This window comes from Polyodon spathula, chromosome 57 (assembly GCF_017654505.1).
Source record: "Polyodon spathula isolate WHYD16114869_AA chromosome 57, ASM1765450v1, whole genome shotgun sequence".
NCBI classification, from domain to species: Eukaryota; Metazoa; Chordata; class Actinopteri; order Acipenseriformes; family Polyodontidae; genus Polyodon; species Polyodon spathula.
The window spans coordinates 856,538-876,769 of record NC_054590.1 but is presented as its reverse complement, the minus strand read 5'-3'; the positions used below and the strand labels follow the sequence as shown (position 1 = coordinate 876,769).

Genomic DNA, 20,232 nt, shown 5'->3' with positions numbered 1-20,232 from the left:
CCTCTGTCTAGATTTACTGAGCTTTCGATTTATATATGATGTTTACGAAAAATGATTTTTTTTATACTACATCTTCTGACTCAGTTCTGACTCAATTTATGTTTTATTTAAAGTGAAGGTTACATACTGTTATTCCCCTGGTATTTTACCGTGTCTCAGAAGTGACATCATTTTAATTGTGTCCCTTCTTGACTTCCCTGAATATGCTTTTTTAAAAGACAACCTGCTTTTGTCCTTGATCTGCTAGCTTTACAGAATAATCTGTCAAAATAAAATACAACACAAAGTCAGATATATGAAGGGAGGGTTAATTCATCTTTGTTCATGGTTTAAAACCTTTTTTCTTGTCCTTAATTGAAGCTGTGTGTGTGTGTGAGAGAGAGAGAGAGAGAGAGAGAGAGAGAGAGAGAGAGAGAGAGAGAGAGAGAGAGAGACACACACACACACTATACAGACATTTCAGAGCTTCCCATTTTTAATTTACACTTCCATGGCCTTTTTTATTTTAATATTTTCTACAGTAATGACAGACCATTAATATATGAATGTCCTTGGTCAACGTACTGCAGGGCCCTCCCTGAACTCAGACAGCATCTTGTCAACTCCCTGGCCACAGCCAGCCCCCTCCCCCTGAAAACAATCAGTGTAGTCAGGTGTCCTCCTGATCACTGCAGAGTCAGGGAAAAACCAATGAAAAACCCACCATCTACGAAGGTTCAACCGTGCACATCGCAGACACCTGGTTAGAGAAAGACCAAAGAGGCCAAACGGCTAGGGCCATGGGACAGACAGGCACGAACTGCACTGAGACAAGCCTGGATAAGACTTGTCATGCAGTCACAGGGGTGTGGAACAAAACAGCATCTTCAAATCAGCAAGCTGCTTTCCCACAAAAGCAAACTTTGGAGAGAAGAAATGAAAGCTTCTCCCTGAAGAACTAACTCTTGAGTGTGTGCAAAAAAAACACAGCCCGAGGGCATTTGCAAAGCCGGAGCTGAATCTGCAAATAAAAGTTACATTTACACAGAGTCCCAAGGCAGCCTGAGACATAGCTGAGCGATACACATGTACAAACAGCTCTGAGAATGAAATCAAAACAGGGCAGCCAGGCGGTGGACTGACAGACGGGACAGGGACAGAAGCATGGACTAGGTGGGGTCACCTTTTAGGGAGAGGAAGATGTTTGCTAGCTTCTTGTACAGCATTGTTCACCGATTAATTAATTATACATGTATGCTTTTTAAATATTAACAGAATACAAAACACAGACCCAAAGGGTTTAAACTTCCCTCATTCTTTCCCATTTCATTAATGTATTTCTTCCACATCAAGCCCCTGAAGTGGCACAAGGTAGGTGATTCTGAACTACTAAAATGCTGTGCATTAAGCCTGTACAGAACACAGGTCTAGACAGGTCGATATGTTACAACTACCACTTAACTGAGCATCCCAGAGGACCTTGATTTAAATGCAATAATATTGTAACAAAACATCAAGTATGAAAACGTGCTCCCTCATCCAGCTCTCTCACTACAGTAAATCCACACCATATGTCTATAAATACAAGTATTATGTTAAATTACCTAAAGCCTCCTTTTAACCAGTGCTATTTTTAGTGTTATATACAGGTAGGGCAATGTGAAGCATGTTTTAGTGAGCTTTGTGCTGTTCTCTCCAAGCACTCTGTGGACAAAGAGCCACTAGTACCCAGGGGAGCGCAACACCCCTGCCCCTAGGCCTCGGATGTGCATTAGGAACGTTACTTTAAACTTCTAACGATTCTATTTGATATTGTTAAAGCAATCAAACAGACCTGTGTCAACGTTGACCAAATACAATAAGCAGTGCCAGCCAACTGTGAATAGAGCTCCTCTTTGTGTTCACAGAAAGGTTCAGACTGGATAGGTTCAACTCCAGCCTGTACAGTATGTGAATATATCCATAGGATAGGAGAGGGAGCTGTAGAGATATGTATTAAATATATACATACACACACACACACACATATATACAGGCTACTGCAATAGATACTGTGTAGATTACAGTATCTATAATATAGACAGGTAGAGGCACATTTGGACAGATGGGTAGAACAACAGACAATGGAGGTGATGAAAGGTAGAGGAGACACAGTAGGTAGGCAAAGGAGCATAAAAGGCTACTCTGTAGGATATTTCCTGGCAAAGGCATACTGCACTGTGCTTGCATTCAGCAGGAAGTCCCTTACTCAGGGTGCTGGCTGAGATTCAATGGTTTTCAAAGAAACCATCTCCCACAGTATTTCTTTGAATTCCTCAGCTTAAAAGCTTGTCTCCAGCTGTCCACCCTCACGCTGGATACTGTATTATCACTCTGTTATTCACAGAAGCATCCAATGCAAATCAATAACCTCCACTTATTTTCCTCTGCTTATTTCAGCAAGACCATTGAGAGAGAGAGACCCCACAAGCTTTACATTCTTCGGTCTCTCACTCTTTCACATGGAAGACTCCACAGCTGTTGGGATTTGGGGATCATGGCGCTCCTAACAACCTGACTTGACCTATTTTAGTGTTTGCTTCAATTTTCTGCCCTAGGAACTCCAGATGCCCCCGGGTATAGAGCCGGCGGGGGGCTTCATGAACACCCCCACCTACTCGGCATCCTACAGGACTTTCATATGAAACCCTGCCCAAATCCGTCTTTGCTTAAACGGAGAGAGATGCTGTGCACTAAACAGACTTGCACGCTGTGTTAGCTGTTTGATTTTAATAACCTTCAAATATATAAAAGCGATTCCCTGAATAAACCGCTTGATTGTTGCAGTGCGTTTCACCATGGCTGTCTTACTGATGTCACTGCACAGATTACAAGAACCCTTCCGCTACATCTTCTGGTTCCTCAAACGGAAGCTCTCCTCTTGCACAGGAAATACGGCCTCATTACACAAATGCTTTCAGTGTTGAAATGGGGAATAGGAAAAGGTGAGGCCCTGTGGAAAGTGCTATTCTCTTTGTTCTTACGTCACCACATACCACAACAGCTTGTGTGACTCAGATGCTAGAGAATGGAGCTACAATGCATCAGGTCTTGGGACCCAGGAAATAAGTAACCAGAAGCATTGAGCCATCTGTGAAATGGGACCGGCAATAAGACTGGAAAACCTCCAACAGTATTCAGCCTGGTAAATTGCCCTGGCTTTGATGCTACTTTAGTCTTATCTTGTATCCAGTAGAAATGCACTGTAGACCACAAGCACTCTTGAAGACACACGTTATGGGTTCCAGAAAAGTAGGTAAATCTCCTGAAGATTGCTTTCCAGCCAGCCAGCCAGCCAGCTACAACTTGAAATCTCCAACACCAAGGCAAACTGTAACTAAAAAATAGCATTAACCCCTGTGAAAGCTTAATTACAATTAAGACAGCAAATCTGTCAGTCACATTCTTTATGAACTTTAGAAAAATAAATAATGATAATAATAAAAAATAAAATTCTGATTCCTGCCTTGCTGGGTGTGGACTGATGCTGGTTTATTCCCCCGACCTACCCCTTGGGAATGCAAGCAGGACAGTCCATCTCCCCTTGTGCTACTAGGTTCACTTACAGTAAACACACCTTGGAAGGGGGAGCAAAAACATGTTATGCACGGTTCCCCTCTGTTCTTTCACCATTGCATCTCAGTTCTCCATATCTCAGGGATGCCCACTCACTGCTATTCGGTCTTGTGACACTGTTGAATGTCATCTACGCTAGTATCCCTGGGAGGATTCAACACAAGTACATTTCAGCCGTCTTTGTTCCCAGAATGATGGTGCAGCAAAGTGCTGTTTTTGAGCAAAACTAGAAAATACCAAATTTTTATCAAGCATGATGAGGGACAACTAGACAGAAAAAAAAAAAACAATTAGGATTTCATCTCCACGATCCCTCCTGCTGGGAAATCAGACAGACTCACAGAGAACTCCCTGTGGGAGGGCAGCAGGAGGTCCTCAGTCTCTCAGCATGAATAATAGCTGAAGACTGCAACACACTCTACACAGTGCCATTGTTTTATTTTTGCAGCAGTGATGGAGAATATCATCTCTGACATGCACTGTGGAATGAATGCTACAACAGTCCACAGTCATCACGACTATGTGGAAAAGCCATGTGTGTTTGAACAACTAGCTACTGGCTGCAAGGCCATGCTGAGGTAGACAATCCAATTACCTTTTAGCTGGGAAAGGGCTTTGGGAAAAATGTAAAAGCATGCAAATAAATGGAGAAAGGTGAAGCAATACTTCTTATGACTGGATGAACAAAAACTTTATTCAAATTTGATATGCCTCCACTTTCTCTCGTTATTGCCTGAATTAATATTCTCCCAAAAGGCACCACCCCATAGTTAAGAAGTTAATTGAGTAGACCCCTTCTTTCATGCATTAAATTACAATGGGGCTGTTCAGGGCTCCTGGACTTTGCAAGTCAATCTACCATCAGACTCGCAGTTTCTTGATTGCGGCATCATAATGGCTTCTGATTGTTTTATTGTAACAATTCATTTTTTTGTACTCACCTTGGAGAGAAAATGTTTAACTGACTCTCCAATTAGTGGCAGTGCTGTGGGGAGAATTACAAAAGCAACTTGGAATAAGGGGCTTTGATCCAGATCCTCGTCTACAATGCAAAGATCCTATTCTCCACTGTCATGACTATGGCACTGCTTGATGATCCGCACTGGTTCTGAAGCTCCCTAAACTGACCTCCAGCGTTCGACTACACTAACTTCGTAAGGCTCTCGGCTGCACATAGTAACCAGTCCTCTGGAAGGCCGGCTGTGCATTCGTTTTGTTTTTTTGAGGGTTTATTACTATACAGTTCCTGAACTTCATGGCAGCTACAGGACTCTTTATTGAGATTACAGCACAAGGCTGTTTTACACACGCAGCACCCCTTATTTCAAAGCCCCGTTCCATCACTGAGGTCTGAATAATGCTCGCAACTACTTAACTGAGCAATCAGCATTGATCCAGATAAATTGCACTCAATCAGTGTAACAAATTCCTCACTATCTTCCACAAAATGGAAACATGCTGTGGCTAATGGAGCAGAAGTAACTAAAAACAACCTTGGAAAAGCTGCGCGTTATCAGAAACCACAGTGCTGCCAGCAGAAGATCGTTTGAGCTGCAATATACTGTGTAAACAACTCACCCACATCTCTGGAGTAAAACTAAAGGCGGCAGACAAAATACACCCTATTTAAAGACAATCACTAACATCGCTTTCATTCAAGATGCGGTTCAATTCAAAGTTACTCCAGCGGAAAGAAGCCCTTGCTGCTCACTGGGGGCTCCATTCTTAACAGATGAGGACAATGCCAGCAGAGTCCCCTTCCACTTCTTTAAGTAGCACTTACAACAAAAGGAGCACAGAGCAGCTACCCCGGTTCGAGAAGCAAGCTTGCATGCATGTCTTTGCCTGGTGCTCAGTGGCTGCTGAATTACAGACAGCATGCTCCCAACCTAGACCTATTCATTCCAGGTCAGAGGGCTTGCAATGTCCTGACCCATTCCCTCCAGCTGATCTTTCTAGGCTGTCATCGCCTGTGCAGCATGAGGTCTGGATTCATCGAAGTGTTAACCTTAAAGACAAGGATGTGTGACGCTGCACAAGGATCTAAACTCTTTGTTTATCCATGGCTGTGCCGCGCAAGCAAAACAAATTGTTCTACCACCACAGGAATCATTTAGAAACAAGGTTAGCTGTTCACATCAATGACTCAGAAAGACAGGGAGGTGGAAACGTCTTTGTTGAGAAGGCAGAGTTAACAAGATCAGCAGTCTAGCCAAGGATAGATTTTACTTATATAAAAACACGCCAAGGAAGCAATCAACCACAGATAAGAAACAGAATACAGAAAACACAGCATGACTGAAATTGAAAAGCAAAAGCATTTACTTTATGGATGTCGGTTTTCAGAGGATCCCTATACTTTTACGAATATCTCCGTTTTCTAACTATATAACTATTAGCAGACCCTGCTGGCTCGGAAAGGCTTGTGGTTCACAGTTCACCCAGAGAAGAGGGAATACTCCATGTGTGTATGCTATCACAGCACATTCATTAGATATTTTCTAATACAAACAAAAGCTGTGTGTTTAGACAGTCCTTGACACGCCTCTGTGCATGTACTGTTGTAGGCAGCGGATGCTGACTGGCCAGTTGTTGCAAATATTTATTGATAAGACAGAAATGCCTGCTTCAGGACAGCTATTCAGCTATTTTTTTTTTCCAAACAAAATAAAGAAAGCAGGATATTGCTAATAAGTCTGACTTGATGAACCCTATCTGCTTGTTGTGATCCCAGTATCTCCCAGAAGCTACTGGGCTCCCCATTCACTCCAGCCACCCCATAACAAACTTTGCCAAGTGAACCAAATCAGCCCAATAGTTACAGCACAGTGCCTGGAGGCTCAATACCAACCCAAATATATGGAGACAACAACTGAAAGACAAATAGCTCTGTGATTTCACTGGTTCTCCATTATACACAATGGCTACGGTGCACAGCAGATGATGTTTCTGAAGAAACGAGATATAACTATTAGATTTAAAAAATACAAAATGGTTTAAAATATATATTCAGTTATGTATTGTGAACAGAGGAGTCACAGCAAAGACACTTAATATGTGGTGCCCACTGACAAAAACATGTGAGATTCCGTGTTTCGGGAATGCTGGAGAGGCCGACAGAAGGCAGTTCAGTATGTAACATCTCAAGTACCAGTGTTCCCAGCAGGGACCACCAGGTGTACCTGTAACTGTGTAATCTTAAACAGCTGTTGTAAAACAGAGATCTACCCCATTACAACCAGGTTTCTCACTAAAAATGTGATGGCGTCGTCTAATTATCTGACAAGAGTTCACCACAATCAACAACAAAGAGTGGCTGTTTTGGTTCCCAATCAGTAACTTTGAAAGATCATCACAAATACACAACTTCTCATTTCTAGGTGATTTGGGGGTACAGACAGATAGATAAATTGCAACTGATGGGGTCTTGTGGTTGTGGGATCACACCTGGTATGCGTGCCACAGGTTGAAAACCGCGGTCTCACCTGAATGTCTTCCAGCAGCTCCCGTTTGCGTTGCCGGATATTCTCCAGCTCCTGCCGCTCTTCCGGGGTCAGGTCGTCGGGAACTGGGGGAGAGAAAAGGGAAGGGCTGTCAAAATCAAGACACGATCCGAAGCAGGATCTGGTGAACTGCCAGCACAACCGTCACACTCAGCAACCTACCTATAAAACCGCTTAAAAAAAAAAAAAAAAAAAAAAAAACACTACAGGCAGGACTTGTTAAACTGCCAACATACAAGTTATGTCACTTGCAGACCGACCAGGGTAATATGTGAATTCGGTAATTGCGTGTCATCAGCACTGGAAACGAGAGGATTCACCTCAATAGAAAATAAAAACACACTAATCAAATGCTGGCACAGACTTCAAGCTAAACATTGTAGTGCCAGCCGGCATCACAGCGTGCCAGTTGGCTGGTCGACAGAGTTTAGTAAGCTTAACAAAGGAAAACCAACAAGGAACACACAGAGTTAGACAGAGATCTACTTGATTACTGACCTCCACCCTGGATTACTTTTTGTGAGTCTTGGTTGAAATATTCAGTGATCAAGATGTTGTAACTTAAACCCCGACAGAAGATTCTGACTGAATGTAACAAACCCTGAAACCTACAGCGAGTAGCTGCCTTAAATGCTTTCCTGTAGTGAAACTAGGAATCAAAATGCTATCCTGAGCAGCCACTTCTAAAAAGACAATTTGGGAAACAGACCCTACAAGATACCAAGTAAAACAACGGAGCATTGCTGCATAGTCAAGAAAACTACCCTAACCTTAAATTTGTTTTCCTACAGCAAGGGCAATCAATGAATCACCTATTTCTTAGCAGTCATCTGATCTCAGTTCACACAGCTACACATCACATGTAGAGTTCACAGGTCGCGACCCGTAGCTAAAAGGGGACAAACTCATTCTCAGCACGAACAGGGGGTGTCAATGGGTAATGGTATTTCCATGTAGCAGAGGGATTGGTTACACTTGCTGTGCTGTACTGACATCCATCAGGGCTTGTTCACGAATCCCTTTTGGACAGGAATGTCAATGAAGCTAGACTGCTAAGGTTGACAGATTGGCTTGTGAGGCATCACAACACATGAACTGCAGCTGAGTAAGGTGTTTCCATAGCGTGACTTACTGTACCAACACAAGAACTGTACAGTATATCCTCTATTTTAAAAGGCAGAGGTAACAAGCCCAGGGTTGATGATTTTTTTTTTTATAATTTTTTTTAAATCAGATTATTATTATTATTTATTTTTTTTACTTACATTGGTGTCTTCTCTTTTATTCATTTAAAATTATGTTTTTTTTTTTTTTTTGTAGTACCATAGTTTTAGCCCTACAGTACCTCCAAACTAAATTTAAGGATCTTGGAAATGGTTTTCCAACAGTTTGTGAATAGTTACATTCCAAACTAAATTACTCAATCTTAAATGAATACATAAATAAAGCAAATTATTTATCATTGTGGCCTCTTTTAAATGTGAACTACAATATGGTGATCTACAAGAATTAACGATGGGGTGCGCCAACGAAAAATCCCCCTCACTCATCCCCGTCATTTACCTTTCTTCCTTTGACTTCCTCTTTCTGTGTCAGTCCAAACACACACAGTTGTTACTCAGGACTACTTTGCTTTTTTATAGTGCGTTCAATTGTTAAAGCTCCTGACTGCACCACTAAATAAACCTGGTTTCAGCGGGTCTTAACACAGCGCTCAATTGTCTATCTGGGGCACCATTGCACCATCATCAGAATCGCTTTTGCGGATATGTTAATGAGGACAGACGCTCTATAACGGGGTGAGACATGTCTTCAGAAAATCATTTCAGTGCAGCATTTTTTTACATCTTCGCTCCATTTTTGCGCCACAGCATCGGGGGCAAACGCGTTCACACTTGCACTCGCATTTGCGCTGTGATCAGAATACAGCCCTAAGAGTTTGAGTTTACAGACAGTAAGAGTTTAACATGTTTGTGTCAATAAAAGGTTTTTAAAAACAGACTCCATGTCTTTTCCTTGAAAAACTATATCAAATAGGATAGGTAGTAAATGAAAAATTGATTTAAATCAATGTTTTGTTTTGTTTTTGTTTTTTTTAAATCAAGTGCTTTAAAATCAGCGATTGAAAAATCGACTTGATTTTAAATCAGCCAACCCTGAACCAGCCAGCATCCACTTCACTAAAAGACAAGCACAGTTACTTTGGGTCTGACTTGGCCCAGTGTGATTTACTATTAGCCCATGTCTTCAGCTCCCCTGCCATTCCCTTGTAGTTGATTTGTATTCATGAAATACTGTGACAGTGCAACTTTGCCATCACTAAGATGTTTCACTGTAAGGTTTCAAGACTGTCGGTAACCTCGACAACCAGCAGCGTGTTTCCAAGCGTTTGTTATTGCCATAGCAAGCTAACTGCCCCCACTACTTGAAAACCAGATGGTACCCATCAAAAAAAAAAAAAAAAAAAAACCTTAATGTAAACCCTGCGGCCAAAAATTAGACACTCTGATGCAATCCATATATATCTTTTCTTACTTAAACCGGAAATGAGACTTCCACTGCAGAGCAGTAAGAACAATTCCACATGTTATTAAGAGCTTGTAAGCTCTAACAGCCACAAGAAATTACACTGCATGTACCTGGCATTTAAATAACCTGTTAGAGTACCAATCACACTGAGCATTTGACATTATATCAAGGCACGGCAGGCAGAGCGCAATACTAACATATTCTACTCACTCTCCAGTCAGTCAGTGAATCTACAGTACAGCCTATCATTATGAATAATAACCTCAACCTTTTCCAAATGGCTAACATGCCATTTTATATTTTGATTTTCTTAACCGTGTGTGTGATCTCAGAGGCAGTACTTAGATGCACTGCTATTTAGGTCAATTAAATAGTCCTTGAGACACACACCAGCCCGCCTCCCCCCCAGATATACGGTACATTCAGCACTATGCAGAACTTCAAACACCGCAGCTCGCGACCCCTAAAGCTTTACAAAAAGACCCTGGGAGGAATGCGGTATTAGTACAGGGCTAGCACACCATAATAAATTCCAGAATTTCTTTCCCCGGCCTTCCTGTTCCCACGGTGAAAGCCCCTGGAATAGATTCTGGAAACCCTGACACCGGGGGTGGTTCCCAAGGCAGAGGGGTCAGGACTGGGACAAGGAACAGGGACTGGCCTGTGGGTAATACCAGGGAATATCAGGAGGGCATAATCTGTAGGAGAGATTAACATTCACTGCCTCACAGTAACAGTGCCCTTCCATTCTTTCTAGATCACTTCCTTAAATGTCCAGACCTTCACAAGGGACACCTAAAAACTCACTCAGCCATCTACACAGGAAAGCAGGACATGTGTCAATGATCCAATACATGGTAGAAACTGCAGAGTACTGTAGTTTAGTTAAAAGGTAGACACATTATCACAAACCCCACAGGGGTTCAGAAGATGATGCAAATAGAAATGGGATGAGTATGTGGTAAGCAGACAGCTGAAATGTTTTCAGATCACTTGGGTGTGCCAAATTTCAAAATCCTTTTTTTTTTTCCCTAAAAAAACTAAAACAACCCTATAATGTGTATGCCTTGTTTTAGTGGGGCAGAGTTGACCTCATTAAAATCAGGCCTGATGTATTGGCTTGAAAGAGGCATTCTGTCCTCATTAATGACTTAAGTGTTTAGCTGGTTTAACCAGACTTGTACTGTTTCGTACGAGAAATGGAAACCCAGCTGGGTACATCCCTGCTGCCAGTGTCCGAAGAGAAAGCGTATGGGCAAAATGGTTCTGAAATCAAACAGTCAAGTGCATTTCACAGGATAAAAAGGATGACAGAGTGTTGTTTGAATGTACCACTCCCCCTAACCCCCACCCAATACACCTTTGTGTAAACCACCATAAGCAAATGTCTAAACAAGGTCCTTCTGGAAACGTCAGCAAGTCTTTCTTGGCTCTGCTTGGGCTCTTCAGCTTCTTTGCTTTCCGTAGGAAGACTTCAAACAGAATCCAGAAGTACAGACGATATTAACTGATATGATTCAGTTTATGAAGTCATGAATGGACTTGTTAACTCACCCAGTACAAAGGCTCTCCAGTTAAAGTTTTATTGGTATAGCCAACTACAAGCAAATATGTGCATGAGAAAGGCAGAGGCTGGGGAGAACTAGAACTTAATCTGAATTGTGTTTGGCCGTAAGCCTCAAAAGCAGGTATAGAATTTAATTAATGTGACTTCATGCATTATACAAATATGCAGATGTCTGCAGAAATATAAAAAAGGCACGCTGCTCCTAACATGACGAGGAGTTTAATTTGAAGGTAATGGAAAATAGTTCTTGCGTGCCTTATTGCTTGGGTATTTATCCGATATAAATGCCTGGTCACGCAGAGATAGCAATTAGGCATGTTATGCATGTGTGACAATGTATTTGTGCTAGACACACACATTCACAAATGCATGCATGACCGCAAACAGCCTACACGGAACGTGCATATTATGGTTTATCGCAATTCAGTTTAAAGACAGCGACATATTGTACCAAATGTGAACATAACTGCAAGACAGCACAAATTCAATACAGCTTCAGAGTACTGCCTTGAGGCTTGAAAGCGGACGCACCAGATACAAAGAAATGTTACGCCCCGGTCCAACAAGACAGACGATTAGCATTCTGCTGCCCCAGCAGGTAGAAGAGCCTAGAGAGTATGCGCACTGTGACAGCATGCTTTCTCTCCATCTCCCTCTCTCTGCTACACAGACACGTGGGTGGTGCCTATTTTTTGAGAGTAGAAATATGGGATGCACAGAGAAGCGCTGTTTGCGCAGTTCCTTGGTTGAGGATGTAAAGGAGTTGGTTAGAACATGGGATCAATCTAGCCATTCATGTTATTATTATTACCCTAAAAAAATAAACTTCAATTTGATATAAATTTAATACCATTCTTTAACATTGAGGTTACTTGTGTCACAACAGCAGGGAGACTGCCAGTATTATGAAGACACAACCTTTCAGATTAAAGGTTAAACTAATCTACAATACCAATTAAAAAAAAACGCTCCGCGATCACTCGTCACTAGCCTATTCAGAATGTACAGAATTGATTTTTGTAATGCCACAGCAGAATGTTAGTCTCTCCTGGGTCGTTCCTGAAATGCTCTTTTAAATTGCAAAGCATCTCACCAAACCTCCAAACACTACATATCCCAACACAATCTAAGTGAATGTACAACTCAACACGCCTCAGATACCACAGCTAGTTACAGACCGTAATATGTTAGACTGGCTCAGACTAGCTCTAATTCCAGAACACTCCAGCCTGCTACCACAGAAAGGCAGCAGAACTCTGCCTTCCCACACCATCGCTGAAAACAACACTGTACATCCCCTCACCCCTCCTACTGGAGTATGATCAGCCCTCTACTGAACAAAGATTGATATAAATTGCATTACCTGCACACGACTGTAAAGAAACAGGCACAGAAGCGACAAGGTATTCTGCACTACAAATGGTCACTGTGTTGCAACATGACTGTCATTTAGTGATCTGTAGATAATGTTTAACTGTGTGTGTATACTGTATCACACAGCATCCATGTTACGGAGATACACAAGACATGTAAAGTCTACAGAACACAACATACATCATACTCTGCTGTATTATAGCCTAGTCACTGTGTTTACAAAAAAAAAAAAAAACACAATCATTATTTCACATATAGACTGCATCTACAATTGCGAGAAAAAGTATCTGGTATTTTAAATAAAAACAACCCATATTCTTAAATGATACAAAGCTTTGGCCTAGCCCTGCTGACAAACAGATATCCAATACACGAACATCAATTTGAAGACATCAAAGAATCAATTATCTTACCCTCGGAGAGGCCCCCCCACACCCCCCTCTGGGTGCACGGTTCTGTTCTCGCTCTCTCCCTCTCCCCTCCCCTCACTCAGTCCGCCACAGTGTCCTTGTATCGTGCCCGCTGTCCCAGAGACAGATATCGCTCTGCTGATCTGGAGCTGTAGTCACCCCTTTTTAATCCAGGAAACTCCGTTGAGAATCATTCAGAGGCAAAGGAGATAGCAGGGTCACAGCAGCAGTCCAGTGTGTTAGCTAGCAAGCCAGAAAGTAAGCCGGCACTAGGATGATTGACTACAGCCGAGATAATCAAGCCTGCCCTGTGTGTTAAACTGCATCTGAAAACCCCTCTCTCTAATTCCATCCCTCCTCCCTCTTATTTCCGTGAATGTGTCTAACATACTGCAGGTCTCTCTCTCTCTCTCTCTCTCTCTCTCTCTCTCTCTCTCTCTCTCTCTCTCTCTCTCTCTCTCTCTCTCTCATCATGGAGAGATGAATTAACCCTCCCTTCATATATCTGACTTTGTGTTGTATTTTATTTTGACAGATTATTCTGTAAAGTTACCAAATCAAGGACAAAAGCAGGTTGTCTTTTTAAAAAAGCATATTCAGGGAAGTCAAGAGGGGACACAATTAAAATGATGTCACTTCTGAGACACGGTAAAATACCAGGGGAATAACAGTATGTAATCTTCACTTTAAATAAAACATAAATTGAGTCAGAAGACATAGTATAAAAAAAAAAAAAAAAAATTTGTAAACATCATATATAAATTGAAAGCTCAGTAAATCTAGACAGAGGTCTCCATCATTAGTTAATTCAATTATCCACAATAAAACAACTGCTGATTGTCATGCAAATGAGCCATCTGTGTAGTGTCCCATGAATAAATAAATAAATAACCGACACGAATCTAACACAAACAGAAAAAATAATTTTTAGGGAAATTATCCGTCTCCCGGAAGCATCGTCTCTAATCAGTGAAATGCTGGGGTCATACGCCGGTATTTAAGTAGGATATTAGTGCTCACATTTCTAACTTGGGAAATTCAGGTCATACCAATTGCCCCAGGGCAGGGTCACGCAGCAAATACACAGCCGAGACTATGATAATACATACACAGCAATGCAATACACCGCACTGTCCAACACACAGTATAGCAGCCAGCAGCGTTCCTCTATAAACATGTTCTCACAATCTTCTTGTTTATTTGAACACAGTCTATCAGCAAGAGTAAACTGACACCCACTAATTAAACAAAATAATTTTTAAAAAAAGGTGTAGATCTCAGAAGTTTCAAACAGGATAAACAAGGCTACGCCCATTTAAAGTGTACTATATTGGGGATGTTTGTCACCAATCACAGTGAAATACAGCACTGCAGCATTCATGTGTTTAAGATTGCATGTGTACAAATCATCAATAAAAATAAATCTTAGACCATACACAACATGCATATGACATGCATATTATTGACAATGGTTAAACATTAAGAATCCTCAAGTCTCTGTCACATACCGCCCCTACTCAGCAGAGGTACAGGAAGGGTGAGCCACATGTACTTATTTAAGCTGTCTAGTCAGATCAACCTTTGAGACAATACACTGGATTTGTAAACTGTGATGAAGATGGGTTACCGCTGTGACTTCTGATAATAAAAACTAAAACCCTTTTTTTGTACAGGGAGAAGCCCTATTGGGCATTCCAGTGCATTAGGGAATTCACTTTGATCACAAATAACCCACAAGTCACATGAGACATGAAACATTTGTACAGCACAGTGAAAAAAAAACTAGGATCAGGAAAACACCTCTACGGGATATCTGCTCATTTAACTTGCTGAATAAAATCAGTTTGGTATTAGATTCTCTTTCTGATAAATGTTTTACAATATAACAGACACATCCTTTAATAATAAATAGATGAGGGGCTGACTTGTCCTGAGCAGCATTCTATGAAACCCTGAGACCACCATGGAGACAAGAAACAAACATTAACTCTCAACAGCTACCCTGCATACACATGATGCACTGTGCAGCATATTGTATAACTGGGCTTTTTTAAAAAAAAAGGGAGTCAGGTTTCGATGAGGGCTCCCTCTGGAGGATCCAGAATGAAGTATCTTACTTTTGAAATGTGACGTAAACAAGTACATCAGTAACACACATCCCCCGCCACAGCTGTAAAGCTCCATTTAAATCTGTCAAGCGACATTATCACCATGACCTTGCACTGCATATGAATGTCAAAGTGTGTGGGACAAACAGATGGACGAACAGAGAGACTGAAGCACTCACTCCTTCATACAGTATATCACCAGATGCTGATACTCTTAATAACTTGTTGTAAAGAACGTCACAACCAGGTTTTATCACAAAAGTATCAGACATAAGTAAAGAAAATCCCTGCGACATGCGGGTTAACATACTCTATCCAAAGCAAAGGATTGTATTTATTTTTGGCTGTAGATCTCATTTAAATGTATTTCACCTTCAATTCCATTTTAGTAAAATGCTCAAGTTGGTAACGAGGTACTCTTAACAGGCTACAAAAACTGCATCCAATTCTCTGTGCCCCTCTACAAATTATTTAGACGTAAATAATCAACACCACACTGGTTTCCTCTCGACTCGCAACCTGACTGAATATTTATTTTGTAGTTAGGGCCTTTTAATAGTGTTGTCTATTCCAAAACAATGGTTAGAGGTGAAAACAGAATGAAAGACTTGAGCAATACAGGAGTTAAAGCAACGTTATTTGTGATGATAAACTGTTTCACGTCCTCACTTAAATATATATTTATTAATATGCGTGATGTTAATATTAAAATCCATGTCGCATCAGCAGCCTTAAACACTATCGCTAGAAACACTCTTTGCAAAACGGTCTTGTTTTGACACCACTTCCTGTCTGGATTAAAACCTGTGTGGGTTTCCTGTCTCAGGGGTGGCGTTCAATAGCTTTCCCATCTTACAATTCTCAATGTCTCAGACACCAAGAAACCGACTACGCTTGCAATCCAGACAGGAACCATGCCTGCTGAAATAAATCTGTACTCAAGAACCAAAGTATTATACAGTATGACAGAGCACTGCCCATATCAATAACAGGAATTGTTTTCTACCAACTTTTAAATCAGTGCCTTAAACAAAAGATTAGAGTGCTTGTGGAATGTTTGTGCAATTAACCAGATGCGTCATGTCTATGGTACGCGCTACAAGAAACCTAGCAGAACACAACCTACTGTATCCAAGTTGATCACAACATGTTCCTTCTTGTACACAATTATATTGGAGAGAGTAGATAACCCTCTATTGGCCTATATGCCTATTCTGACAGGAAAACTGTTTGAGTGATGAGTTCAATCACTGAGCACAGAAACAGGTCAGGGATAACTAGGTTAGTAAGCAGTATAATAGAATGAATAGTAAGCTGGTAATATCCTGCAACAGCGGTGACGCTTCACACAGCTGCATGAAAACCTGATGACGCAGATTATTCTAAGTGCTGTATATTCTTTATGAAAAACAATTCCAGACAGTGAAAGGGAAATGAAATTCACATTTTTACTGTATACATGCATAGTCACACGCTTCATTTCTTTAATATGTAGAATTTAATGCAATCATTTTAAAAATGTAAATCACATTTAAAGTAATACAGTTTGTGGAATTGTTGATTTAAGCTGCTTTGCTTTTCAACAGTTTAACTACAAAACATTGAAGTTACAAAAGCTGCAAAAGTTACATCCCCTGCAGGAGAAACACAGTTTAAAGAGATCACCGTGTGCTCTGGAACCTCCAGTTAACAGTCAGCTTTTCAGAGTAAGAAAGGACAGCTGGGTGCAGGAGGATACAAGCAGGTAAACGGTGTTTACCCACTTTTCATTTGGGCAATGTAGCGTTTACCCACTTCTGTATATGGTATACAGATTTTACTCATGTCTACTGTCCTGTCATATGCAAATCCTGGGTTAATGACAAGATAGTTTAAAAGTGAACATCTGTGTTGGGCTGCTGCGCGTGAGACTGACAGCTGAGGGTTCTCAGTCAGAATTGTGGAGGACGGGGGGGTGTGGTCACTGGACTGTGTGTTCTTTGTGTGTGTGTTCTGTGATTGGTTGTTTATGTTCTGTTAATATTCGTTGTTAGGCACACTGGACCTGTAGGGCGGTGCTAGTAGTCCGCAAAAAGAAGGCTCATAGAACTGTTCAGGTGAAGCGCAGCGTCGGGATCTGTGACTTTAAATGAAGTGCACATGCATGGGAAAACAAGTACTGGGAGAGAGGGTGCTGGCTGGATGAGAGTCAATAACAGTGAATCTATTCATCCTTATCTGTTCAACTACACCAAAAAGGGGCGTTTACCCACTTTTGTATTTAACAACACACCACTGGCTGGGTGCAATCCCTTAGAGTAAGACTTTAAGAAACAGTTGAAACTATCTTTCATCTTGTGAGGTTTTTGCATTTAACTAGGATCAAGCAGGCTAGTTTAGGATAACCTCGAGCCAACATACAGTACCGAACGCACTGTGTTAGGGTGTCAGTATCGGGCACATTCACTGCTGATTTTTACAGACTAAATGCAGACTACTTTAGCAATTGGTCACGAAGTTTTGGGGTCTATGAAACCATCAGGTTGAATAGTGTTAGCAGATATGATGTCCAAGCAGGTCCCCAAGATATCTTAGTGATCTCTGTCAAGATGGGGTCAGCAGACTATGAAAAGCAGATCTAATGCCTAATGAAAGAAATATAACTTGCACAGTGCAACTGCCATCCTGTCAAATAAGATATCTCTGGAGGCATATGCACTGCTGTAGAAACACTACGTTTACAATTAAAGGAACATACTGCAATATTGCAACAAGAAGTAGTCTTTGCCTGCATCTATATGCTATTATTACCACTACAGTACTGAGAATACACCCCTTGCCATTGTGAAAGTTATATTTTGATTAAATGATGACGGTGATACACCCAGTATTGGGTTTAAATCGACAGCCTGGTCTACAGACTTTGTGGTATTAATGAATACAAATTTTCTTTGCGTTACACACTGCAATCTTTAAAAATGTGTACATTTAACATTATGTTACTGTTTTTACCCTGAATAATGGTGACAGTCATTGGCCTGCATTTCAATAGAATTACATGCAATTCGTCAAGACGTACTCATTTTTTTTTGTTCGTTTGTTTACATGATGTTCTATGGGACTGCTTTGTAAACTCGTATAAGTGAGGAGTTTGTGTTATCAATCTGCAAAGCTGTTTACTGTAGCACAAGAAACCCACGATACGGGTGTGGTTGTTACACCTCGGTTTTACGAGAAAAACATCTAATTCTTACTTGAAATTTAAGGCACAGGACGTTTCGTTTACCACATGCTGGATTTCAGAAAAAAAAAAATTAAGGCTTTATTTTAGTTTCGATGGAAGAAGATCGCTTATAGTAAGGAAATTTAAAAAAAATAAATAAATACTGTATTAGTCTGTAATAATCTAACCATGGCATAACTTTTGTATTATTTTTGTTCATCTGTTATCAGTGTGTGTGTGTGTGTGTGTAATATATATATATATATATATATATATATATATATATATATATATATATATATATATATATATATATATATATATATACACACACACACATATACACACTTGCCTTGTCTTTGCGAACAATAAATTGTATTGCGTGCAAGCTACACTTAAAATAAAAATAAAAAAATGATTTAAAATAGGCAGCAACGCCTTGCAACAGCAGTAGGAGAGACAGCACTAATATAAAGCCATCAAAACAAGGCGTCAGTCAAACCACACGGCAGCACATGCTTCTTGTTTTAGTGTGTGCAGTACAGCGCTGACCAGTTCTACTTTTTAACTCCGTAAACAAACGGTATCTTGTTTGTGAATAAGTGTAAACAGCCCCCCCACAAAAAAAAAACAAACAAGTAAATGCGAACGCTGGTTTCACACAGACTCCATAAATGTGGCTGGATCGCTTTCGAAAAAAGGGAACTCAGCAAACTCACTTACCGATCCCGTCCTCTGTTTTGAGTACCATTTTTGTGTCCCAGATCGTCTCTGTAAGTAGCGGTAGTAAATCCGACCGGCTTTCAAAATCACTACTTGTTTATTGTTTATTGTTTTGCCTGGTTAAAAGTTCTGTTAAGTTGCGATTCTCTTTTGTTCGCCAGTTCTAAACTATCCTGTCAACTCTGAAAAATGTTAGCTGATATTCAGCGCAGCAGGTGGAGCTACCTGCGACCTAGGCCAGCCTATCGCCTGCTACTTTCTTGCTGTATCGTGCGAGTCACAAGCAGGCCCTAGTGCGTCGCGGTCCTGCCAATAAGCCGCTTGTTTGTTGCCAGGAGCAGTCATTTCCTTTCCGGGAGTTTAGTTTCACACACCCAGTTCTGCAAAAGGAAAGCAAGCTAGACGAGAAGGGCTGGCATTGGGGCAGGATGGGAGTGAAAGACAGCCATATAGGGTGGCCAGACGTCACTGTTTGCCATCATCCCAACTTTTTGCTCAAAATCTTTACAAAAGTCCTGGTTTTCAGCCACACGCTTTAAATACATTTTGTCAAAATGACGTAAACAACGTCTTTTAGTTTATGGCACAAGCTGAAGCCACCCCAAAGTTTACCTTAGCCCCGCCACTGAAAAATTAAAACAGGATATCTCAAATTTCTGAAATATCGACTTAAAGTTGTGCAAGACTTTTCTGAGACCTTATGTGGGTTTCAACAATCAAAAACCATTCCAGGTATGGCCTTCAACAAGACAATTTTAATCAGGAACCAACAATACAGTACAGACATTCAACTAGTTTTAAAAATATATATATTAAAGTTTCTTTATAGTTTCTAATAGTATATCACCTTCTCCCACTGAAATCATTAATACTGTTCACTATTCCTGACACCAGACAGCGTGAACACTGGATCAGTGTTGTTACTTAATTGGGAGAGTCAATGTAAAGTAGGGCTATATATTACTAATTAATAGGATATAAATAGCATATTTTAAATATTGAGAACTGAAATACCGTTTTGTACAAAATAAAAATAAATATCTTGAATAAACCTACACACGTATTTATTCAAGATGCTTTTTTTATTTTGTAAGATTTGTATTTTCACAATGATTCTGATAATTAAGAACCAGTATAAATTAAGCAAGTGCTTAGTGCTCAATTCACGTGTTTATTGCTTTCAGTTTAAGGACAACTTAAAAACCATGTCCCGTCCCAAAGT

At 40.7% G+C, this 20,232-nt stretch overlaps 1 protein-coding gene across 2 annotated transcripts in view; it reads right to left on the bottom strand.

Moving 5' to 3' along the window:
* The window catches only part of cyth1b (cytohesin 1b), a 33,877-nt gene extending 14,494 nt beyond the window's left edge, over positions 1 to 19,383 (bottom strand). The window contains exons 1-2 of one of the 2 annotated variants that reach the window (XM_041239790.1): positions 19,011 to 19,383; positions 7,080 to 7,162 (exon numbers count right to left, since the gene is read on the bottom strand). In XM_041239790.1, coding sequence (XP_041095724.1) covers positions 7,080 to 7,162; positions 19,011 to 19,038 — 111 coding nt within the window. In that variant the 5' untranslated portion in view covers positions 19,039 to 19,383. Of the gene's footprint in view, positions 1 to 7,079; positions 7,163 to 19,010 lie in introns of those variants that run through there. The other variant, XM_041239791.1, reaches the window with a different exon arrangement.
* Between the last annotated feature and the right edge of the window lie 849 nt (positions 19,384 to 20,232).